This window comes from Anolis carolinensis, unplaced genomic scaffold (assembly GCF_035594765.1).
Source record: "Anolis carolinensis isolate JA03-04 unplaced genomic scaffold, rAnoCar3.1.pri scaffold_8, whole genome shotgun sequence".
Lineage (NCBI taxonomy): Eukaryota > Metazoa > Chordata > Lepidosauria > Squamata > Dactyloidae > Anolis > Anolis carolinensis.
This window is the reverse complement of record NW_026943819.1, coordinates 26,295,805-26,321,871: the sequence shown is the minus strand read 5'-3', so window position 1 is coordinate 26,321,871 and position 26,067 is coordinate 26,295,805. Positions and strand designations below refer to the sequence as shown.

The 26,067-nt window shown below is 41.3% G+C and overlaps 1 protein-coding gene across 4 annotated transcripts in view; it reads left to right on the top strand.

The window, feature by feature from the left end:
* The window catches only part of sorl1 (sortilin related receptor 1), a 121,269-nt gene extending 100,967 nt beyond the window's left edge, over nucleotides 1–20,302 (top strand). For 2 of the 4 annotated variants that reach the window (XM_062961415.1, XM_062961413.1), the window contains exons 36-48: nucleotides 481–593; nucleotides 825–929; nucleotides 2,039–2,111; nucleotides 3,608–3,690; nucleotides 4,492–4,588; nucleotides 4,890–5,074; nucleotides 5,647–5,766; nucleotides 6,713–6,877; nucleotides 7,634–7,808; nucleotides 8,256–8,362; nucleotides 8,554–8,746; nucleotides 11,311–11,523; nucleotides 11,856–20,302. In XM_062961415.1, coding sequence (XP_062817485.1) covers nucleotides 481–593; nucleotides 825–929; nucleotides 2,039–2,111; nucleotides 3,608–3,690; nucleotides 4,492–4,588; nucleotides 4,890–5,074; nucleotides 5,647–5,766; nucleotides 6,713–6,877; nucleotides 7,634–7,808; nucleotides 8,256–8,362; nucleotides 8,554–8,746; nucleotides 11,311–11,523; nucleotides 11,856–11,923 — 1,697 coding nt within the window. In that variant the 3' untranslated portion in view covers nucleotides 11,924–20,302. The remainder of the gene's footprint in view (nucleotides 1–480; nucleotides 594–824; nucleotides 930–2,038; nucleotides 2,112–3,607; nucleotides 3,691–4,491; nucleotides 4,589–4,889; nucleotides 5,075–5,646; nucleotides 5,767–6,712; nucleotides 6,878–7,633; nucleotides 7,809–8,255; nucleotides 8,363–8,553; nucleotides 8,747–11,310; nucleotides 11,524–11,855) is intronic. The other 2 variants (XR_010000494.1, XR_010000495.1) reach the window with 2 other exon arrangements.
* Nucleotides 20,303–26,067: the final 5,765 nt, after the last annotated feature.

Genomic DNA, 26,067 nt, shown 5'->3' with positions numbered 1-26,067 from the left:
CAACATTCAGTTTAGACAGACACAGAAGCATTTAACATCTTTCCAGCTTCACGATTCCGGCCACAGGGGGAGCTGTTGCTTCACCATCCACTGGTGGCTGTTCTTCCTCATTCTTTTCCTCGTGTTTTGCTGGCAGTTTTATGGTGTTGTAAATTAGTTAAATTAGCCTCCCGCATAAAGCGTACCTAAATTTTCCCTACTTGACAGATGCAACTGTCTTTCAGGGCTGCATAGGTCAACAGCAAGCCGGGCTATTTAATGGTCGGGGGCTTAACCCGACCCGGGCTTCGAACTCATGACCTCTCGGTCAGTAGTGATTTATAGCAGCTGGTTACTAGCCAGCTGCGCCACAGCCCGGCCATTTTCCCATACTGTCCCTTCTATCAAACTTCACCTGTCTTTGGTGCTGTAAGAAATGTGAGAACATATGTGATGTGTTACTGCTAAAGTTGTATTCCTTTCTTCTGTTTTTTTTTCCAGTACCAGACCCTCCACGCCACCTTCAGTTGACGTTGAAGAGAGAAGCTGAAGGTGTTGTGGCTTGCCAGTGGGCACCTCCAACAAATGCCCATGGCCTGATAAGAGAATATGTGGTAAGTATGATTGGAGATCCTCCTCCTCCATGTTCTTCCAGGTAGAAGGTTTGCACAAAAGTGGACAGAAGCATGGTAGGAATTTCTGGCATAAGGTCCTATCCCTGTATGTTCCTGGACTTTGTGTTGATATACAAAACCATGGATAATAGTGAACTAGTGAAATGAAGGGCTTCTGGACCCAGAATATACTGGAGGACTAAGAAAATGTATGCTTGTGTCTTCTTCTAGGTGGAATATAGCAGGACCGGGTCCAAAGAGTGGTCCTCCGTGAGAGCCCCCAGCAATTATTCAGAAGTGGAGAGGTTGCAGGTCAACTCCTTATATTCATTCAGAGTGAGTATGGTTGTCTTTTGCAGGATGTTTCTAATACATTTCACAATGCTCTGACTTCTCCCATCCATAAAGCCATAGGGGATCCATAGGTCCACTCACAATGCCAATTTATAATGTTGTTAAAGGGAAAGGTTTTCCCTTGACATTAAGTCTAGTCATGTCTGACTCTGGGGGTTGGTGCTCATCTTCATTTCTAAGCCGAAGAGCCAGCGTTGTCCGTAGACACCTCCAAGGTCTTGCGGCCAGCATGACTGCATGGAATGTCATTACCTTCCCACCGGAGTGGTACCTATTGATCTACTCACATGTGCATGTGTTCAAACTGCTAGGTTGGCAGGTGTCTACGGACAACGCTGGCTCTTCAGCTTAGAAATGGAGATGAGCACCAACCCCCAGAGTCGGTCACGACTGGACTTAATGTCAGGGGAAAACCTTTACCCTTTACCTTAACTACCACCAATTCCTCAATACTTTATTTCCCATACCACCATACTTCGCCACAGCAACGTGTGGACGGGCACAGCTAGTGTGTGTGTGTGTATGTGTGTGTATATATATATATATATATATGTAAAATGTATGTATATGTATGAGAAGGGAATGCAGTCAGCCCTCCATATCCACGAGTTCTGCATCCATGGATTCAGCCAACCATGGGTCTGAAATTATTAGGAAGACAATTAGCTCCAGCAGTCATTTGAGTTGTTCCCTATTTTACATCAGGGATGCCATTTTACTATGCCATTGTGTATAGTGGAACTTGAGCATCCATGCATTTTGGTACGTAGAGTGGATACAGCCATCATACTGTAAACAAATATTTCCCCACCTTTCTTGGGCTCCTGACAGTGGGAATTTTGCACCGCACTGACCTGCTTTGGTACCGCTTTGAAGCCAAAGCATCTCGGGAGCCTTGTTCCTGGGTTTCCTTGTGAAACTAAGGCTCTGCCTCTGATCTGACATGGCTTCCCTGCAGAGTGACACTACATCTCACCCCGAACTCTCTTTCCCTGTCAGCTTTAGAAACCAGCTCTGTTTTCGGTTTTTTTAAAAAGCAGCTTTTGCCAGCATGCCTTCTTGCATATTAATGAGCCTTTTGATTTGAAAAGGTTGCTGCGGTAACTAGCCGTGGAGTGGGAAACTGGAGCGATTCCAAATCCATACGAACCATAAAAGGAAAAGGTAAAGCAACATCCATTTTTCCTACTTTTCTGTCTTTGTTTTGTTTCATTGCACCCGATAGCAGCAGAGGGGGAGCCAGGCTGTAAAGCCATACATAATTCTCAGCTTTAATAATAGTCTCGCTTTCTTCTCACACAGTGTTATTTTAATATTAATCTATTCCTTGGCAGCCTTGGGAGGTTCATTATGTTCTGCTTACTCTCTTCCCCTGGCTGTTCCCTGCAACAATTACAAAGCCAATTGGAGCTGGCTGAAGGCCTGGGCTTACTGTAAATATTAATCATTTGCTACATTAAGCAGCGAGGCTTTCATTCCCCAAACTGGTACCTCGTGATCTCTGTACCAGACGTAAACAATTTCTCAAATGATGGAAGAGACTGCATGCATCCCTTTGCACTACATTTCTGTTCTTGCCTCTTCCCCAAAAAAATACTTCTTAAAATGGGCTTTTGCATTAACTGTACCATTGGTTTGAGAATTTTGTTATGATTCCTTTGCAAAAATGCTCTCAGTATTGAGGACTTTATCACACGGAGCTGCTATTTCACTGGAATCACACTATTTTATTTTCTGCTGATTTAGGCCAGTAGACTATGATTATCTCTCAGAACTCATGTCTCGTAACCTTAATCATAGTTTCGAATGTGACAATGCAATCTCCTTGCAGGTAGAAATCTAGCCCTAAAAGACCAGTGTGTACTGATGTGTTTGGTTTGCAGAATAAATGGACAAGACAAGGAAATCCCCCTTGCAGATGTTATAAATGTTGATGCAATCATTTGCAGCTGTCCTTCTACTCTGTGGCTTTAGGGAATCTATTGTGTGGTTAGACTAAAAAATACGAGGGTTGAATGAAAAGTAATGCCTCCACCTTCGTTACGTGGGTTTGGATGAGCTATATAATCAGATAATCTTTTAATAAAGAAATAATCCTTAGAATGTGCTCTTTAACTACCACTATTCACGTTTCCACACAATCACCAGACAATTGGATACATTTCTGCCTACAATGAACAAGTTTCCTGAAGTGTCACTGAAGAAGTCGACACTCTGTTTCCACATCCGGCGTCTCACAGTACCCATCGTTCACAGATCTTCCAATAGCCAAGCAAAGCAATAATGTGACCCACACGCTCTTGAGAAATGCCGATTATGCTTGAAATTTTTCTGAGTGATACGACGATCGTCCTGAATCAGTCTGTCCACCTTTTGCTTGTGAAACTCAGTGGTTGCTGTCACAGGACATCCAACTCTTTGTTTGTCACACAAGTCCTCAAAGAGATCACATTACTACGGGGGAAGTGATAGTAAACAAATGAAGAAGAGTAGAGACAGGAAAGGCCCCTTCTAGGAAGGCATGCATGGAATAGAGAGAGGGTTCCCTCATTCTAATTCTATTCTCTAGTCTAACTACTTATTGAGGACTGGAGACTTGTGAAGTCCAGGATGGCATCCAGCAGTGGCTGAAGCCCTTTTCTCTTTTATCTCCATTTTAGCTATCCCTCCACCTATCATCCATATCGATGGTTATACTGAAAACTCCATAAGCTTCACCCTCAAAATGGAAAGTAGCATTCAGGTAATGACTCTGTTTGGCTTTGAAACCCTAGTTTGGAAGCAGTATCCACATAACTACATGTACTATGCCTTTAAATGCTGTTGGGAGATGGGATTGATTTCTTAAAAGGATACTGCTGAAGATTTTGTGTTTGGATGTATATGTGCACACACACACACACATTCACACCAATCAAGTTGAATGTCCAGTTCGTTATTTAAGGTATTATTAGTGTATTTGCTATTTCGAACAAAGTAGTTTTCAGTATACAATAAGACTTCCCATAATTGTGAACCCATATCCACAATTTCACTCTGAGCCTTGGGAAAATGGTCTATTTAGGATATTTACTAAGCCATCTAGAGCACTGTTCTCAACCTGTAGTTTCCCAGGTGTTTTGGCTTACAACTCTCAGAAATCCCAGACAGTTTGCCAGCTGTTAGGATTTCTGGGAGTTGAAGGCCAAAACATCTGGGGACCCACAGATTGAGAACTTGATCTATATTATTCTATGGTATGGTTCCCAAAGAAGTTGCCATAGACATGTTGGAGGACCTAGCAATTTCCTAGAAAGGATACTTTTATTGGAATCTTTAGGTTCTCCAACACAACTCTTTGGTAAGATCTAACCGGAAAACAATGGTGCTTTCTGCACAGAATGTCCCTCGCATTATCTAAATCCCTAATTTTGGCCAACTATAAAATGAGATTGTCCTGTACATGATATGATCATTTTCCCCATCCTTTAATTGTGACACAACTTCACATATATAGGAATTGTTTTCCAACATTTGGTTCTATTTTTGTGCTGCTGGTTGACAGGTAAATGGCTACGTTGTGAAAATCTTCTGGACTTTTGACGCACATAGACAAGAGAAACTGTCCTTGAACATTGATGGGGGGAAGTCGGCACAAACAGGTAATTCTTACTGTTGGAAATAGCATTTTATCTGAGCACATCCTAAGAGAGGAGATGACCATGGTTGAGAACCAGAGGCAGGATGGGTTGGAAAGGAGGTATATTGTCGAGGTCCAGCTTCGGTGCCTTGGAGGTTGTGCTCGATTCAGCCACAGGGGGGTGCTGTTGCTCCATTTTCTATGACGAAGAGCCATCAAGCTTGTTTTCCTTTCCCAGTCATGCCTTGTCCTAGCAGTCAGGTGATAGAATATTTCTCCAGGTTGCTTTGTAAGCCAACACCTGCTCCTCCTTTCCTCTCCAGTGAGTAACTTGACCGCTCAGACTCCGTATGAGATTTCCGCCTGGGCCAAGACAGAATTGGGTGACAGCCCTCTGTCCTTCGCACATGTGGTGACCAGTGGTACAAAGCCATCCCCTCCCAGTCTGAAAGCCAAAGCGGTCAACCAGACTGTGGTCGAGTGCACCTGGACCGGCCCAAGGAATGTGGTAAGGATTCCTCTCTTTGTCATTGATTCACAGAATCATCTTCCCTATTTGAAACGCCTGTATAAACAGCTACACATTAGGTAGTGTAATATTCCATGTGAATGGTGACACTATTAAGAGTACAGCCTTTTTCTCCCAGAGAGGATACATTTATTGCTTTCGATTTATTTGCATTCATTTGGCTTCATAACTCAATGATAATACCTTGCTCAGTGCCGTTGAGGAAGTCTCAGAGCTGAAAGGGAATTTAAGCCTAGGTTTCTCATATTACAAAGGGACCTAGTTATGGAGACTGGCCTGCAGATGGGATGGGAAGTAGCTTTGAGTGAAAAAAATTCTATATTTTAAGATGGGGGATAATACCTACTCTCAAGCTCAAAAGCTTTCATATAGAGTTATTTTCTTTTCAGATCTCGAGCTCTCGGTTCAGTTTACTACACAGACTACCACACTTGAGTTAGGCAGTTGCTAAAATGTTTTTGTGGCCTACAGATTTCTGCAAATTGGCATGTCCATAGAAGAAGGATACCAAGTTCTTATCTCTTGATTCTTCTCTTCCTCCCTCCAACCAGGTGTATGGTGTATTTTATGCCACATCTTTCCTGGAGCTCTACAGGAATCCTAATAATGCCACCACCACCTTGCACAACATCACGGTTATTGTCAACAGAGATGAGCAATATTTATTTCTGGTAAGATATTTTCCCTTAATCTAATCCTTTTCTAAGTGGAATTAGGGACACTGTTGACCAGTTCGGTCTCATGACTCAACTCTGAGCTCAGGGTTGATTTTTGAAGGCATCTTGAGATGGTTTAAAGATGCTGCCATCTCTGACCTGAAGGGAAAGAGAGGTTTCTGCTACTGCACCAATGATGCTTCTGCTCCATGTTTAGCATAAAGATAAGTCAAAGGACTGTGTTGATTCAATGAGTTGTGTCTTTATCTATTAAGACCGAAAAAAGAAAGCTGTACACTGGATGTCAGGATGTGGAAGCCCAGGATTCATAACAACTGTACTCTCAACATCCTGCCAGAGCAATGGGAGATAATCTAAATGATAAGAGCCATCTGGCCAGGGATGGGTTTTATGGCCAGCTCTGGTTTTTCAAGCCTGGGAAAGGACCATATAACAGATAGGTGTGAATGTGGGGAGGGGGGAAGGTAGGAGGTGGATATACTCGGGGTTTGGCGGGAATACGTCAGTTCTAGCTTCATTTTCATCTTGCAAAGAATAAAGCGTTTCCACTGAACTGCCTGTGTGAGCCTGCTCTGAGTTCTATAGCTTTCAAGAGCTGACACTGGATTCTGAAGGGTTGCACCAACGTTCTTTTTTCTCCTCTAGAAGACTGTTGTATCTGCCATTTTGGTACTGGCATCACATCATTCCTGGTTTCCTTTTTTGACTATAATTTGGGAATCTTGTTTCAGGATGAACCCCCAAGCAGCATATTGTAACATTTTAGTTTTGAGATCTATCTAAATTTTTGAGGGATCCAGAAACTTGGATGCATTTAGGAAGACCTGAAGTTTCACTGCCTCCATGGGTTGTACATGTTCAGCAGAACTCACAATTCCCATCTCTGAGATGGAGAGACACTATAATGTATAAATAACCAATTGCTACTGGCCTCCTTAAGGTCCGTGTGGTTTCTCCGTACCAAGGACCGCCTTCGGACTACATCGTGGTGAAGATGATTCCTGACAACCGCCTACCCCCTCGACATCTACATGCGGTGCACCTGGCAAAAACATTTGCAGTCATTAAGTGGGAGTCGCCATACGATTCACCCGATCAAGATATGGTAAGGTAGCTGCATAGTTAGTGTTTCAACTTATCATGACCCTAAGGCAACCGTATCTTGGTGTTTTCTTGGTAGCATTTGTTGTGGGAGTGATTGTTGGAGTTATGGTTTGTGTGGTGTGAAATTTTCATTTGTGGTTTAAAGCTAGTGTGTGCAGCATTCCAGTAGAGCAATGGTTAAGTGTATAGAGAAAGATTCATTGCTAGAGTGACACTGTGTAGTTTCCGCAAACATCGCCGGATATAAGTCACTGTTGTGGAATGTGGTCGTTGACAAGTTTATAATGTTCTTCGCTAGCTGCCATCAATCGAGCTGGATATGTAGATGATCTTCTCCGGCTGTGCTTTATATATAGATGTAATTACTGCAATAAAAGTTAAGAACGGCTGGGTTCGGCTGACAGCTGTGTGTGGATTTATGTTCGTGCGACTAAACAGATTGCTAGATCGCCAACGGAGATGAATTAAGACAGAGAGGTGAATGAGTCTCAATTTTAACTCTCACTCTGACAGTAATATATTTTCCCTCTTTTGAGGCTGAGAAAGGATGACTTTAGCAAGGCTACCCAATGGGTTTCCATGTCCAGGTGGAGATTTGAGCTGGATGTAACTGTCACAAACTCTGCCAGGAACACACCTGATACAATTTTTCACCCGTTTCTACCACATAGAACAGCTTCATCTGTTTGGTATCTCTTAATATTTAGTAAGACAGGCATTCTCAATGTTCAGAGTGTATAACTTTTCTGTCCCTCAGTTGTATGCTGTAGCCGTAAAGGATTTAGTAAGGAAGACGGACCGAACTTACAAAGTGAAAACCCGCAACAGCACCGTGGAATACACCATCAAGAAGTTGGAGCCTGGCGGGAAGTATCATATCATTGTTCAACTGGGAAACATGAGCAAAGAAGCCAGTTTGAAAATCAATACAGGTAGGCCATGGCTGGTTTGATCATCTGTCTGGGAAAACAATTGGAATGAAACCAATATGTTGACTTTTTTCAGCTCCCTTCCCACAAAGGCTGCTTACTTGGGAGTAAATCCATCAGTGCTAAACAAGGTTTATTTTCATAGTAGTGATGCTTAAGAGTTTCACTTAATTTTTGAATTTTTTTCCCAAGAATTGTTGATCAATGTATTGTTGAAGGCTTTCATCGCTGGAATCACTGGGTTGCTGTGAGTCTTTCGGGCTGTATGGCCATGTTCCAGGCATATTCAGGCATACTCGGAGGTGCCTGCTACAGATGTGGGTGAAACGTCAGGAGAGAAAGCTTCTGGAACGTGGCCATACAGACCAAAAGACTCATAGCAACCCAATTGTTGATCAGATCGCAAAGATATTTTCTTGAAGGTTCACTCCCACTTACTTCTTTTTGCAGTTTCTTTGGCTGCTCCAGATGCGTTGAAAATTATAGCAGAAAACGACCATATCTTGTTGTTTTGGAAGAGTTTAGCTTTAAAAGAAAACCACTTTAGTGAAAGCCGGGTGAGTTAAATTTGCACCAGAACACTTGAATCCATTTCATTTTTTTCTCCTTATTTCATTATGCTCACACAGTATATACACACACATAGAGTTTGTGCATAGATATACACATTGAGGGTGATCCGTACTGATGTATTCAATGCCAATTCACTTTCCTGGGCTCAAAGTGTTTTCAATGTCTTTCTTCTCAGGGGTATGAGATACACTTGTTCGACAGTGTGACCAATAGTACGACATATCTGGGAAACACCACCGAGAATGTCTTCAAAGTTTCCAACCTGAAATCAGGCCATAATTACTCATTCACAGTGCAAGCCAGATGTCTCTACAGTGGGCAGATGTGTGGAGAGCCTGCAACACTCCTTTACAATGAGCTAGGAGCCGGTAAGTAAAAGCTCGCTCTCTAATTTTTGGGCACAATGCATGCGTTCCTCTTGTTCCCAGCTGGTTATGTGAAACTGCAGATATGTCTGAATACTATTAAATTCTGGTTTCTGCACACTATAGGACTGAGTTATTCTTAAAGAGCTACCCTGCCTAGGAATTTGCTAGGCCCTCCAGTGCAACTCTTTGATAACTTCCAGAGAAATATACCATAGAATCAGCTGGAGGATCTAGCAAATTTCTAGTGCAACCAGTCCCTGTCCTACCATCTCCGTCCCCGATGCAGTTATGGGGGTCTTACTGTAAATCATAGAATCATAGAGTTGGAAGACTCTTGGGCCATCCAGTCCAGCCCCCAGCCATGCAAGAAGACTCAATCAAAGCACTCCCAACAGATGGCCATCCTATTTCCACTTTAGGAGTGAAGTGAAGGGGTTTTCGCTACACTCCAAGAAAGTATAACACTGTCAAACATCTCTTACGGTCAGGAAGTTCTCTCTAATGTTCAGGTGGAATCTATCAGGGCGGATGCTGGGCTAGGGAGTTGAATCAATCATCCGTCGCCCTCACTAATTTGATGAGTCAGTTCTCTCCGTCTGCTCACCTGAAGGACCACTTGATGCAGCAGCAAAAGTGGCACCAACAAAACGACAGCTCAATCGTTGTTTAACTGCTGATCCAAGCAGGTCTAAATACTTTACAAATATAAACAATTACTGAAAGCCATAACTTTCCGGACACATGGCGTGTCTTCTCTGCTTGCCTCAGCTGTTATCTGTACAAACACAGGCACCTCCTGCATTCCTCAGTTCGTGATGAAAGTTCCGGCCAGCCAGTTCAAACGGAAGCCCTGACCTATTGATCCTGTGGGCAATCAATCAAGCTGGCTTATGCTTAACCCATGGAATGCTTTGCCGGAAACACACAGTTGCAAACACCCAACAGCATAACTTGATATAACATTTCACTTTAACAACAGAGCACACTAACAGAATCTCCTTCCCTGTAATTTGAACTCTTTGCTTTGAGTCCTAGCCTCCAGAGCAGCAGAAAACAAGCCTGCTCCCCCTTCCTTGTGACATCCTTTCAGATATTTAGACATGGCCATCACGTCTCCTCTCAACCTTCTCTTTTGCCGGCTAAACAGACCCAGTACTTTAAGACGCTCCTCAGAAGGATTCATGGTCTCCAGAACCTTTGATTATGTTAGTCATTCTTCTCTGGACATGTTCCAGCTTAGATTCAATATCCTTCTTGTATTGTGGAGCCCATAATTGGACACAGTATTCCAGATGAGGTCTAACCAAAGCAGAATAGAGAGGCACCATGACTTCCCTCAATCTCGACACTATACTCCTTTTGATGCAGCCCAAAATCCTGTTGGCTTTTTTAGCTGCTGCATCACATTGTTGACTCACGTTCAACTTGTAACCCAGTGATGGTGAACCTATGACACGCGTGTCAGCACTGACACGTCTAGCCAATTTTGCTGACACGCGGTGGTCACCTCTTGGGTTGTTTGGGTTGTTAAGTGTTTTGTGGCCAAACTTGGTGTCATTTCATCCAGTTGTTTTTTTGTTTACTCCGTCCTACAAATGAACATTACATTTATATATATAGATTATTATTATATCCTATTATTATATTATCCTATTAATATGTTTTATAACATTATATTATATTATATTTTTATATTCTATTATTATATCATTCATTCTATTATTAATCTATTATTGTAGTATATTATCATATTATTACTATTATATTATATTATTATTATTCATTATTCATGACTATATTGAAACTAGAATACAGAGAAATCAGTGTGGAAACTTTGTGAAGCTTAAACTGCAAGTAGTACCATAGATTGTTGTACATGGAAATAACGGTAGTAAATAGTTTTTGATTTATTAAATACAGTTATATATTACACCTATACATTTTTGTTATTTAAACTATACATATTGCGAAATTATGGTTTTTTTCTCAAAGTGACACACCACCCAAGTCATGCTAGGTTTTTTGGCGAATTTTGACACACCAAGTGCAAAAGGTTGCCCATCACTGTTGTAACCCATCAGTTGAATTGGTCTTTCCATATAGTTCCTGGCTTCAATGCTTTATCAGGGCAGGCTGAGGCAGCATCCCTTGCATTATTCTGACAACACATGGACATTTAGTACAGTATAGTCTCACTTATCCAACACTCGCTTATCCAACGTTCTGGATTATCCAACGCATTTTTGTAGTCAATGTTTTAATATATCGTGATATTTTGGTGCTAAATTCATAAATACAGTAATTACTACATAGCATTACTGCGTATTGAACTACTTTTTCTGCCAAATTTGTTGTCTAGCATGATGTTTTGGTGCTTCATTTGTAAAATCATAACCTAATTTGATGTTTAATAGGCTTTTCCTTAATGCCTCCTTATTATCCAACATATTAGCTTATCCAACATTCTGCCGGCCCGTTTATGTTGGATAAGTGAGACTCTACTGTATATATGAATCACTTCTAATATCTTGCCTTCATGATCTCTCCCGCTCTTCCTCCTGCAGATAAAGATCCTGCTGCATCAACGATGGGCAGTTCGACAGACGTTGCCGCCATCGTGGTCCCAATATTGTTCCTCTTGCTTGTGACTGTGGGGATAGGGTTTGTCGTCTTGTATATGAGGCACCGAAGACTTCAGAACAGCTTCACTGCTTTTGCCAACAGCCACTATAGTTCCCGGCTGGGCTCTGCCATATTTTCATCAGGTGACGATTTAGGTAAGTGGCACCACTTTGGTTGGAATCACGTGAGATCTTCAAATGGATGGCGCTCATAAGCGGAATGCTGTGTTGACTGGTTAAGCCAGTGGTTCCCAACCTTTAATCCTCTGAGTATTTTGGACTTCAACTCCCAGAAATCCCAGCCATTTTACCAGCTGTTAGGAATTGTGGGAGCCGAAGTCCAAAACACCTAGAAGCCCAAAGGTTGGGAATCACTGGATTAAGCTGTAGAGGTTGAGTGGATGCAATTATTATGACTATCTCTTCACTAGTTGTAAGTAAAGACGTACAGTGTTGTTTCATATTAATGTCCTTATGTTTCTTTGTAGGGGACGAAGACGACGAAGCACCCATGATCACAGGCTTTTCAGACGATGTCCCCATGGTGATAGCATGAAGTGCGTTTCTGACCCCAGAAACCAAAATGGTGTAAATATTTTATTTGATAGAAAAAAGCAAAACAGTCAACTGTTTATTTTAAAACAAAAAAATGCACTTTTGAGTTGCAATACGTTATTTTTGTATGGGCTGAAAAAAAACTGATGAAGAAGAAATAATTATTACACTTTGTAGTATGCAGCTGTGAACTTTCAAACCAGGTCGATTTAGAAATGGATATCTGTTCTTGTTGGGTTTTGAAAAGTATTTTGTTTGATTCCTTTTCAAACGTTTAATTTTAGTCTTACAAGGCTGTGCTTGCTGGGCATGCTTTTAAGTCTGTGAGATACATATATATATATTTCTGTTGACCAAAACTCTGATCCTTGGAGAACTTGTGAATGGTCAATGATAGTCCCGTTCATTATAACTGGATGGAACTAGATGTAACAAAAGACACAGAGCAGCCAATAAGACATCTTTATGGATGGTCAAGATTGTCCCGTTGATATTGATTTTAGTTCATCATAGCCAAGTGGAACTAGATGTGACACAGAGTGGCCAATAAGACATCCTTATAGATGGTCAAGGATAGTCCCATTGATGTTGATTTTAGTTCATCATAGCCAAGTGGAACTAGATGTAAGACAGAGTGACCAAAAAGACATCATTATGGATGGTCAAGGATAGTCCCGTTGATGTTCATCATAGCCAAGCAGAACTAGATAAGACACAGTGGCCAATAAGACATCCTTATAGATGGTCAAGGATAGTGCCATTGATGTTGATTTTAGTTCATCATAGCCAAGCGGAACTAGATATGACACAGAGTGGCCAATAAGACATCCTTATGGATGGTCAAGGATAGTCCTGTTGATGTTGATTTTAGTTCATCATAGCCAAGCGGAACTAGATGTGACATAGAGCAGCCAATAAGACATCTTTATGGATGATCAAGGATAGTCCCGTTGATGTTGATTTTACTTCAGTGGTTCTCAACCTGGGGTCCCCAGATGTTTTTGGTCTTCAACCCCCAGAAATCCTAACAGCTAGTAAACTGGCTGGGATTTCTGGGAGTTGTAGGCCAAAAACATCTCAGGAGCCTAGGTTGAGAACCACTGTTTTAGTTCATCATAGCCAAATGGGGCTAAATGTGACACAGAGTGGCCAATAGGACATCTTTATGGATCGTCAAGGATAGTCCGTTGATGTTGATTTTAGTTCAGTGGTTCTCAACCTGGAGTCCCCAGATGTTTTTGGCCTTCAACCCCCAGAAATCCTAACAGCTAGTAACAGAAATCCCAGCTGGCTGGGATTTCTGGGAGTTGTAGGCCAAAAACATCTCAGGAGCCCAGGTTGAGAACCACTGTTTCAGTTCATCATAGCCAAATGGAGCTAGATGTGACACAGAGTGGCCAATAAGATATCCTTATGGATGGTCAAAGGTAGTCCCATTGAAGTTGATTCTAGTTCATGTCAAACCCAGATGAAAGTATGACAGAGGGAACAGTGATCATTAAGACATAGGCAGACCTTTGACCTTCCTCTAGTCATGAACAATGACAGAGAGGTATAATGTGATCCAAACATATTAGGAAGCTGTTTTTTGGGGTCCCGCTATGACAGGGATGGGCATAGTGGGACCCCAAATTCAGGAATACAACAGAGTTGAAAATAATAGCTTCCAAAGTGGTAAATCCGTTCTGGAGTTTCGGTCTGAACTTTAACATGGTTATATGAGCTGTTGAACCTGTTTCAGGGACAAGCTTCAGCACTTGATAGCACTGTCCAAAATTCGGACTAAAATCCAGAATGGATCAATCTCTGAATTGTGGGAGCTACCACTTGCTACTGCATAGGGTGGTCCAATTCCTTATTTCCACCATGCTTTCCATTGCAGGCCCAACCTTCTGAGCTCTGTAGCTAAGTACTCACTGGTCAACGTTGTCCACAAGAGTCTAAGACTCTTCTCTCTTGTGTAAGATCATTGCTCAGTGTGGGGAGTCCACCTTGTGTGTCATATATAGCTTATAAACCCCGCTTTTGCAACTGTCTTGAATGCTGAAGTTTTTGGACTACTTGAAAGTAGTCCAAAAGCAAAGAAACCATGGCACTTTAATGCTCTTGAAATGACAAGTTTGGGGCTAACAGTTGTCCCAAAATCATGACTAGATGTGATGTCACTCCTAATGTGCCCCATTGTCAAAGACAACCTCTGTGTTCTCTGTTGCATCAAGGTCCATCCATGAAGAAGGTGAGATGAGGAGGAACGGGACAGTTGTTCCTTTATGATCTTAAATATATGAAGTCACTATGGGACGGTATGGAAATCTTGGCCATTACTCTCCTGGGCAGACATTTCCCTTAACCCCCAATTGATGCTGCTACAAACTTCTCTTCATTCTCTGGGGGGGTCTTCCTTAAATCCCTTTCATGAGTCCCGCAACTAGGAGAACCAGTTTTCTTGGGATCAGAGTCTTAAATTAGTGTTTTTTTTTCTTCTTAAGAGAAATTTTATTTTGAAAAAAATATTCAGGAAATACAAATCTATATCTATATATCTATGAAGAGAGATAATAGTTCCTGAAGGTTTTACATTGACTTTAAAAAAATTCTTTGGATATTGTTTATATGAGAGTTTTGTTCCTCTTTTATTGATTTAGTAGGGAATCTGCTTTTGGTCAGAATTCCAGAATTCTCAGTCATGTGCACACTTACGGTGTGGAGAAATGTGCCACTTTAATCTTCTGCAAAAATAGTCAGGTTGTTCCTTTGGGGTTTATTATTATTATTATTTTGTGGTGTTCCTGTGATTGAATCAGGTATTAATGCCATAGTAAAACAAACAAACAAAACCCACTACAATTTATTTTTCTCTTTGTATAAGTTTCATGTGTTATGAGAATGCAAAAACAAAGGGGTGGTGTAGAGGGGTAGACTTAATGTTTTGTCAAATGGAGGGCTGAAATACTTTCTGCAAAGCACTTAGCATGCATTCACAGAAGAAGAAGAAAAATCCCCAAAACAAGCGCACAAAATTTCATACGTTTGTTGGTTTGATTGTTTTGATTAGTGAATTGTAGTAGTTTCTTTGGATCCAAGTCATGTCTCCATCCCTGGATATTCTTCAGCACACAGACAACAACTCTTGAATGCACAGGTTTTCCTCTTACTTAGATCAGGAGTTGTACTTCTGTGACCAATGGCTCTCCCTACTTCAAGGTCTACTAGGTCTAGTGTAAGTCTATGGCCAACTTCTGCTGAAAGTTGGCTGTAGAGTTGTGATGGAAGATCTTGATCTGCTTTCTCTGGGAATCCCTTGGTCCTGGAGTCCAACTCTGGTCAACGCCCAGCAGAACTTGGCTGTAAGCTCGCACTGGAGGGCCTAGAAATTCATAGACCATATCCCTAAATGATCATATCTACAAAAATTAAACCTGCAAATGTGAAAGAGAGACTGTAATTCATTCGTGCAACCTCTGGAAATCAGAACTTGAAAATAAAAGTTTGCCTCCAGAATGGAGAACTAAAGCAAAACTCAAAAATTGGGAAAAAAAATGGAACTGCAGTTTTCCATTTGAAGGCTATTTCCTTAGTTTTATCTCTTTTTAGGAGGTTAAAATAAGCTTTACAACAGGAAGCGACTGTCTGGTCACTTCCCATTTTGGAAAAATCATTAGGTACAATGTGCAGAAGTCTGGGCGGCAATGGATTTCTCTGCAGTTGTCCACTTTTGACTGTGATGAAAGAGACAGCGCCAGTAATACATTACTTTGTGCCCATAAAGCTGCACCCAGCTTCATTGGTGAAACTTCAGATGTCTCCAAGGAACTGAATTGAGTTTAAACCCATCTCCTTTTACTGGTTCATGGGGACCAGGTATGGTGACCCATTCTCTCTCCCTTCTGTTGGAGGCTAAGTTGGAGAAAAAGTAGGTGGATCTAAAGAGCTTGAGATAGGAGGTAACTTCAGCCATTTGCTGGAATAGTAGCCAAACTCTGTCCTGGCTGGGATCCAGAAGCACCAACTTGACTGAATGGAGCTTTCAAGTGTCTGCTAGGGTTCTTCCCCATCCATGACTTGTGGTTCATCTTCAAGGCTATGCAGACTCTTTCATTGGGGAAGAGACAGCTCTCACAGCAATGTTCTTCATGCCAAGAGCTCCCTAAGGTAGGCTGAGGGCTCACCTACCCTACAAGCAAAATTGGAGAAGAAAGCCAAGTCAACCCCCTCCCTCTGGCCATTGGGTTTCCATAATCAGTCACTTTAATTTACTTAAAATGCCATTAGATTAATCGTGTTTTTGTGTGTATCTTTTGTTCAAAATGTCATTTTGATATTGATGGGTGTGTGTATTTTTTTTAAATGTACTTGCCTAGATGAAAAATCTTCAGTAGTTTTTGACTTCTTTTTAGAAAGAGCAACCTTACTATTACAAGCATTCCTCAGTGGTAGCCATGGATGTATCATTAATGTTCCTCTTTATTACATGTTTCCCAGTCAGTTATGAATGTAGCAGAGCTATGCAGGTTTGGCCCTGAAGCTAAGCCTTCAGCAGTCAAGCAGTATCTTTTCTCTTGTGTTTGTGTGAATGTGGATTCCATGATACAATTGGACAGTATGTGTAAAGGCTCATTTAGAAGTTAATCTTCCCCTCTCAAGGCTGCTGGAAACAACTTTCCTATGGTGGGCGTGACATTGAAGACCTCTTCTCCCAGGAGCTGATTCAGATGTAAGCAGTAGACTTTGAGGACAAGTCATGAATATCTACAGTTGATGGTTGACTAACTTCAAAAGAACATAAAAATAAAGAACCATATTGGGTGAGACCAAAGGCCTCTTTAATCCAACATTCTGTTCATGCAGCTAGAAGCCTACCAATGGGACATGCTTTCCATCTTATACTCCCTGGTGATAGATATAGATGGTGTACTGCCTCTGATACCATATATAGACATGTTGGGTCATCTTCTATGAATGTATCCAGGTTGATAGCCATATTTACATCTTGTGGCAGTAAATTCCACGATTTATCTCTGTGTTGTCAAGAGGTTCAATTCACCACTCAGCCATCGAAAAAGGTCACAAAGTTTTGCCTTAGAGTCACTATAAGTTGGAAGCAACTCAGAGGCACACAACAACCATGGTCTCACTGATTGTGTGAGTGGTCAAAGGTTGGTATTGGGAGCGTGTCCCAAGGAATGATTTATGCAGAGGCCTTGACCACCTATATGAATATCGGAACCAGTCTGTAGAACCACTTGAAGCGAAGGGTCATGATGGACCACTTGAAGCGAAGGGTCATGATGGACCACTTGAAGCGAAGGGTCATGATGGACCACTTGAAGCGAAGGGTCATGATGGACCACTTGAAGCGAAGGGTCATGATGGACCACTTGAAGCGAAGGGTCATGATGGACCACTTGAAGCGAAGGGTCATGATGGACCACTTGAAGCGAAGGGTCATGATGGACCACTTGAAGCGAAGGGTCATGATGAACTACTTGAAGCGAAGGGTCATGATGTCACTGTCCGACCTTTTCTTGGAATGGATGATGGCACGGTTACCTGGTTTTTCAACAAGGATGCCATTTTTCTTCTATTCCCACTGCCTCTACTTCACCTCTGCAATCACTAATTAGATATTACATGAGCATTTCTGCTGTTCTTTTTGCAGGATATGATATCAGATAGGGCATACCGTCTATTCTCCAACTCTTTGTGATGATTGGATTTGATGCCTTCTTGGGCTGATGGTCCATATCTTTACCATTGGGTCTGGCCGATGGGAGAAGAATCATCTAAATTGTTACGTCTCAGGAGCTCTTTTCAGCAGCCTAGGTGAGGAGGGGGAATTGTAACATTTCATTCTTCTCTCTGTACTCATGGAGCACATATCCCCCACCCTTAATTCTGTATATGCAAGTCCAGTTGCTGTCCATCAAAAAGTTCAGTGCTTTGTCTTTGTCACAGATGCAAATATCTGTACTGACTTGAACCAAAAACATTACTTTGAGGTGTAATCTAGTCTTCCTACATTTGGAGGGAATATTAAACAGTCTGATAGTAACGTTTGTCAAGCGATCTTTAACTGTTCCTACCATTTTCCCCAATAATGTATTAATGTTTTCATTAAGAGTCCAAGGATGTTGTCCACCCATAATCCAAGGCAAAGTCAATGTTAGCACGAAGGAGCATCAATGGAGGGTGATAATTCATTGTGGCATGGGATTTTCCATGGATACAGGTCATTGTTTTGTTGTTTGTAGCTATGGGACATAGTTTACATATTCTCTTCTTTACCAAGAAGCACAGAAAACTGTGTCCCTTCATATGCTGCAGAGAAATCGTAGAGCAGCACAGCGTATCTAGTAAGCAGTACTTCCAGTTCAAACAAAATGCTGGATATTAACATGGTGAACTTCCCCAGTCAGACAGGGCCCTAACATCAGAAATGTCACCGGTGATTTACTGGGATTGGGGTTCTTCCTAGCATGAGCTTAATTTTTTTCCTAGCAATGTCTTGTTTGTCTGTCAGCATCTCTCTAGCATCTTAGTCTTTTTTTTCCCACCTACAATCTGCTCCTTTGACTTTGGCATTGATTCTGGGACCTTATCAACAAAGATCAAGTTCTCTATCACTAAGCTATGAGCCAATTCCAGATTTCATCCTCTTGCATTTCAATACAGGTAGGCATACTCAGTCTCCCAATTTACCCCACCCTCATCCACAACACCAAACCCTGTTTTCTTTGTGCAAAAAACCACAACCACTGTGTGAAGACTCCTGATAGGGCTAGTGCATTTTATAGAAATCAATGAATCCCTTGCTTTAGACGTATCAAACAGTGCAGATAGGGTGAAGAATAAATTGTGTTTTTGTGAATGTTTGAAGCACAATACTGTAAGTGCAGAGGTATTTGTAAATACAGGAAAGCTGAGTTTGTGTGTCAGAGATCTGGAACATGGTATACATATAAATGCATTTCCTACTGATCCTCCCTCCCCATTGTTTGGTTTGATGGAATGTTTCTAATCATCCTTTCCCTCCAAGACGTTGAGGGCAGTTTGTGTAAAATGCCTTATTCCTCTCATAACATCAGAGAATGGAAGGTGGCATCATAAGAAAGAGAAAGCTATGGTAGAAGTTGACAGGAAGGAAGTCCTCTATAGGCTCTGAAGACTTGTACACAACAGCAGGATTATTCACCAAGTCTTTTTGAGATCTTTCTGTCGGGGAATCTGAGACCTTGACTGATTGATGAGCCAGGTCTCACCTCTGCCCATCCGTCAGACCACACTGCAAACGCCGAAAGTGGCACCGACAAAGCACGACAACTTTGTTGTTTTATCTGCTGAATCCCAGCGGCACTGAAGCTTTATTTACATTATTTACAGTGCTAAATTCCAAAGCTGTCAGGACACATGTTGGGTCCACAAAATCAAACATGGAGCATGTCTGTCTCTCTCAGAGTCCGTTCTCTGTACACCATAGCACCTCCTTCACATTCCACAGCCTGTGATGTATCTTCCTGTCACGTAGCACAAACGGAAGTCTCTGTTCATTTGCCTTTCCAGCAATCAATCAGGGCTCGCTGCAATTAACCTCTTGATTGCTGGAATGCTTGCCAGAACAAAATACATACATTTCCACAGCAACAATAGATTAACCATTTCACTCCACATCACAAAAACACTAACACTTTCCATAATTCACATATAGACCACAGCTAAAGTGGTCTTTGGCCAATTGTAGGAATGTAAGCATTTAAGAGAGATGGTCCTCAAGAGAATTGGACCAGCAAAATAGGGCATGAAGATAGCCAGTAGACTTTGTTATTTCTTAATACCAATTTTGTTTACTAGTTTGGAGCTGGTGAGGATTATTTGAGGATTACTCTTTCCTGGGTAAAGACTTGTAGTGGTACCAGTGTGAAGTTTATTCTTGGGCAATGTCTTGTGTATCAAGCAGACTCATGAGACAAGTGGAAATTAATATAGCAACCAGTTCTTGGGCCTCTGTTTTTCAAAGACTGTTGTATGATCCTTGGGTTTCTTTCTATCCAGTAGAATGAATGGGAAAACTCTTCAGTTGAGTTCAAATAACATTTTCAGGAAAAATAAAACTCACTCTGATTCGATGCAATTTTCTCCTGTTGTCATCTCTCTGTCAGCCATAGACTCAACTGTGAAACAATTACGAAGCAGCATAAATGGAATGTTAAACTTCATCTAGTTATTTGAAGGATGTAAGCCTCACTTTGATATACTTCCAAAACATCTTAGGGGAAGTGGGTTTTTGTTCATTTGTTAGATGCACAGCATGTAACGGCAGCAAAATCTAGTGTAGATCTGAAAGATTTTATTTTTTAATAAATAAAAAAATGTGTGTACCATATGTTTGAATATGTGGATATTGCTGGAAATCTTTGGATATAATTTGGTGGTCCCATCACATTTGATGCAGGAATCGTGTCATCTCGGAGTGCAAGACTTGCAATGATTTCACACAACTTGTTTCGGGGAGAGCTTGGAAAACTTATTTTTTTGCGCTGTGACTCTTATGACCCACTAGTCAGCATGAGTGGAAGGCTATCTAATTCGGAATAATTTCTTTGTGTTCTCTTAGGATTGCAAGGAACTTTCCGTATCAGATCAGAGATAGACCTCTGGTCCTCACAGTATATAGTACAGTAGATGCTTGGTGTTGGCTCGAATTTGTTTCCAGGATCTCCCTTCTCCCATAGATAATAATAATAATAATAATAATAATAATAATAATAATAATAATAATAATAATACTTTATTTATATACCGCCCTATCTCCCGGATGGGACTCAGGGTGGTTTACAGTCTTAAAAGCAACACAAACATTACATAACAACATAATACATATTATTAAACAAAGTAAAATAATACAATTATAACAATAAATCACACTTACATGACCAGATCAAGGGGACGGGAACCATAAACCCAATATATTAAAATGTATCATATCAGATATCAAATTTATCAGATATCAGATATCAAAATTAATGAGTGGTCAAGTTCCGTTGTATACTAGTAAAACAACGTCTCTTATGTAAAATGGCAAAATACAATGTTCACTATTTTCCAGATGTGAATGGACACAGAATCCATGGATACAGAAGGCTGACTATATAATCTACACCAGGCATGGGAAAACTTTGTCCGTCCAGTTGTTTTGGACTTCAACTCCCATAATCCCATGCTTAAGTGGTTGAGGGGAAGAGGAAAGGGACTGAGGCTGTTAGGAATTGTGGGAGTTGAAGTCCAAAACACCTGAAAGGTCGAAGTTTGCCCATGCCTGATCTACACCGACAGTTCTCCAGCCCAACTTTCAAAATTGGGACAGCTTTAGATGCCCTTCCTTTCAAATTTTAAAAGTGATAGGAAGGAAACAGAAGGAGAAATATTTTTGCACCTGCTTCACTGACCTACTGAAGACCATCTGGTAGAACTTCATAGAAAACAAGGCCTCCTGCTTGATACTTGCCATACTACTATACAAAATCCCAGAATACTTGTAAAGTATCTACACAAACACAAGATAGTCTATGTTTTGTTTTAGATATAAGTTCATTGTTGCTGAACTCCTGAAGAAGGGGATTTTTTTCCCTGAAACGGTACAAAAATACCCGGGACCCCTGTAGACTTGGGACTTTATTTGGACTTTACTTTCGAAGACTTTTTTGAGAGCGGTGCTCCAACATTATTTTTGGATGATATTTTCATTGACTATGTATCCCAGAAGCCTATATACATTGGAACCAATATCAGACTTGGATAAATTTTGTGTTAGAGCTGTTGCTCCTTTTCATTTTGTCTGGTACTGTCAAATTGAGCTTTGTACGGGGAACTTTAATAATATTATATGTTATTTGAACATATTTTCTTTGTACATAGACTATCTTGTGTTTGTGTTGATACTTGCCATAGTCATAGTGTTAGAGAGACTGTAGAATCAATGAAGTTTGACAACACTTTGGCTACCATGACTCAGTGCTATATGGAGTCTTGCAATTTATAGTTTGGTGAGGCATCAAGACTGGCAGAGAAGGTGAAAGACTGATTTTACAGTGCAAATGCACATCAAGTGCTATCACTGAAATGTATACGAGAGTTGAATGAAAAGTAATGCCTCCACCTTCGTTTACTTGGCTTTGGATGGGAATATTTTAATAAACACAGAAATAATCCTTAGAATGTGCTGCTAACTCTTCTCTCGCCTTCCCAATTATGTTTGCTGTGAACACACATTCAAGGAGTTTGCTCCTTCCTCATTAACTTGATCCACAGGGAATACCTTGGCGCTCTTCTTCCCAACTGTGTGGGTGTCTGGCTTATTTGCATTTGCAGTAAATTACATTTCAAGCACCTGACAACAAGGTTGCCAACAAACGCAAGTCTCTGCATATGAAGCCCATTTAGGAAGGAATGGGGAAAGATACGATTAGCAACCTGACTGTGCAAAGGATGGTGATAAGAGTTGAGAGCTTTCCTTGTCCTACTGCTACCCCCAATGTTTGGATATTTCGATCCATTGCATTCATTACCCATGAGAATGACCCCATTGGATGAAGGAGGTCTGTTCATTGGACTTCATGGTCTAAGGTAGAGGTGTCTCACCCATTTTCATTGAAGACTACATCAGCCTTAGGTTTGCCTTCAAAGGGCTGTTGAATTCATGGATGGAGAATCTGTGGATAAAGAGATCCAACTATAACTTGGTTTGGGCTCTTCAGTTTTTACCCAGATGTTATTGAATGACAACTTCCATCACTTTTGATTATCATGTGTAATGGGAGTTGCAACCCAACAGCACTTGTGGCTCTGAAGTTGGAGACAGGCTAAAGGGTATTTTAATGGCATACATCATATCCACAAGCCTTGGATCTCAATTCAAACCCCACTTTCTTGGATAAACAGATCCAACGTCAGCCTTCCAGAAGTTGCTGTATCATAACTCCCATCAACTCCAGTCATGATGTCTAATGATGAAGAAGACAGGAGTTGTAGTCCAGCATCTGGAGATATATATAAAACGACATGGTGGACTAGAATTGGCCTGTGGTCCTTGAGTTTGTCCTGTGTGGCCTAAGGGACCTCTTCCAAGTCCATTACTTTTGTGTTGAATGACAACCCTTCATAACAATCAAGAAACTTTATGTGGAACCGTAAGCATATCCAGGGCCTCTTCTAAATCACCTTGTGGTCTTAGTGTGAAGACCCTAGTATGGTTTTACCGGTATAATTCGTGCTTGAACCTGTTTTTATTTGATTGTTATACTGTTATTGTTTTTGTTCTATATTTTAACTTGTTTATACCTGTTTTCTTTTGGGCTTGGCCCCATGTTAGCCACCCTGAGTCCCTTTGAGGAGATGGTGGTGGGATACAAAAATAAAGTATTTTTATTATTATTGTATGACACAGCAAATAAGATAGATATGCTGGATTTTGTTCCACAAAATCACAAGTCGAATCCTTCCCAAGTGTCTAGGACTGTGTGATGTATTTTCGGATGATGCGTGCAGTAGGGTGGCCTTTTGCAGTTGGCAGATCGTGATTTTGTCAATGTCTATTGTTTCCAAATGCCGGCTGAGATCTTTTGGCACTGCACCCAGTGTGCCCATCACCACCGGGACCACCTGCACTGGTTTCTGCCAGAGTCTTTGAAGTTCAATCTTGAGGTCCTGATAGCGGCTGAGTTTTTCCTATTGTTTTTCATCAATGCGACTGACACCTGGGATAGCAACATCAATTATTATTATTATTATCATCAACACAACGACGTTGTATGGCACAGCAAACAAGATAGATATGCTGGATTTCGTTTCGCAAAACCACAAGTCGAACACTTCCCAAGTGTCTAGGCCTGTGTGATGTATTTTCTGATGATGTGTGCAGATCCCAGTAGGGTGGCCTTTTGCAGTTGGCAGATGGTGATTTTGTCAATGTCTATTGTTTCCAAATGCTGGCTGAGATCTTTTGGCACGGCTCCCAGTGTGCCCATCACCACTGGGACCACCTGCACTGGTTTCTGCCAGAGTCTTTATTATTATTATTATTATTATTATTATTATTATTATTATTATTATTATTATTATTATATTTATTATTATTATTTGAAACACAACAAGATGAGTCCACAGAAGACAGAGTCTTTGAAGTTCAATCTTGAGGCCTAGAAAATGTTGACCCATCCAAATAGATATTTCGGATTCCGAAGGATGCCAAATGTGCAAAAACAGAGTCAATCGTAGTTTTGCAAAAACCGGTCTTGCAAAGCCACAATGGTAGAATGAATGCAGCTTGGCACCACTGTATCTACTATGGTTTAATGCTATGGAGTGGTTGGAGTTGGAGTTTTACAAGGGTTTTAGCCTCACCACAACTCCCAGGATCTCATAGCATTGAGCCCTGGCAGTTAAAGTGATGCCAAACTCCATCCGTTCTGCAGTGTAGATGCATGCTCAGAAGGAGACCTCCTGCGTTCATTGTTGCAGCTGACCGGGTGGCCGGTTTGGGAGCTGATCCCGGCAGGTGGCAGTGGAGAGCAAGGGAAAAACAAAGCCGGCCTTTGACTGCGAATGACAAAAACCAGATGTGCTTCCCTTGAGCTCCTTGCCAATGGCCTCGGGCAGCGCTTTATGCTCCCTAAATTAAAGTCAGCACTCGATGGCCCTTTGCACACAGCCAACGGGCGGTAGCAGCGAATGCATTCAGAAAGCCTACAACTTCGCCTGCTTTGCTCCTTCTTCATTGAAATTGAGACGGAAACCTAACAAAATTGAATTTGATTGCTTCTCTTACCTTCCCCTTGAATCCTGTGTATTAGGAGCCTTGCACACAGCTGTATAAAATCCACATTGAGCTGGATTACATGACAGTGTGGACTCAGGTAACCCAGTTCAAAGCAGATACAGTAGAGTCTCACTTATCCAAGCTAAACAGGCCGACAGAAGCTTGGTTAAATATCTTGGATAATAAGGAGAGGTCCTGAGTTTTTCCTGTTGTTTTTCGTCAATGCGACTGTCACCTGGGATGGCGACATCAATGATCCAAACCTTTTTCTTTTCCACAACTGTGATGTCTGGTGTGTTGTGTTCCAGAACTTGGTCAGTCTGGATTCGGAAGTCCCACAGTATCTTTGCCTGCTCATTCTCCAATACTTTTGCAGGTTTGTGATCCCACCAGTTCTTTACTGCTGGGAGGTGATACTTGAGGCATAAGTTCCAATGGATCATTTGGGCCACATAGTTGTGCCTCTGTTTGTAGTCTGTCTGTGCGATTTTCTTACAGCAGCTGAGGATATGATCAATGGTTATTATTATTATTATTATTATTATTATTATTATTATTATTATTATTATTTGAAACACAACAAGGTGAGTCAACAGCCAGCAGAATGTCTTCTGCAGACTCATCTTGTTGTGTTTCAAATAATAATAATAATAATAATAATAATAATAATAATTGATGTTGCCATCCCTGGTGACAGTCGCATTGATGAAAAACAACAGGAAAAACTCAGCCGCTATCAGGACCTCAGGATTGAACTTCAAAGACTATGGCAGAAACCAGTGCAGGTGGTCCCGGTGGTGCTCGGCGCATTGGGTGCCGTGCCAAAAGATCTCAGCCGGAATTTGGAAACAATAGACATTGACAAAATTACGATCTGCCAACTGCAAAAGGCCACCCTACTGGGATCTGCGCGCATCATCCGAAAATACATTACACAGTCCTAGACACTTGGGAAGTGTTCGACTTGTGATTTTGTGATACGAAATCCAGCATATCTATCTTGTTTGCTGTGTCATAATAATAATAATAATAATAATAATAATAATAATAATAATAATAATAATAATAATTTATTTCTTATAACACACCTCGATCTCAGCTTCTGCCAACACGACTGGACTTAAGGTCAGGGGAAACCTTTACCTTTATGTTATAATGATGGGAGCTCGCTCTGCTCCCCAAATTCGAACCACCAACCTTTCAGTCAGCATGTTCAGCAGCTCAGCGGTTTAACCCACTGCGCCACCAGGAGCTCCACTAGTAGCATAGATGTGGGCAAAACTTCAGGAGAGAATGCTTCTGGAACATGGCCACAGAGCCCAGAAAACTCATAG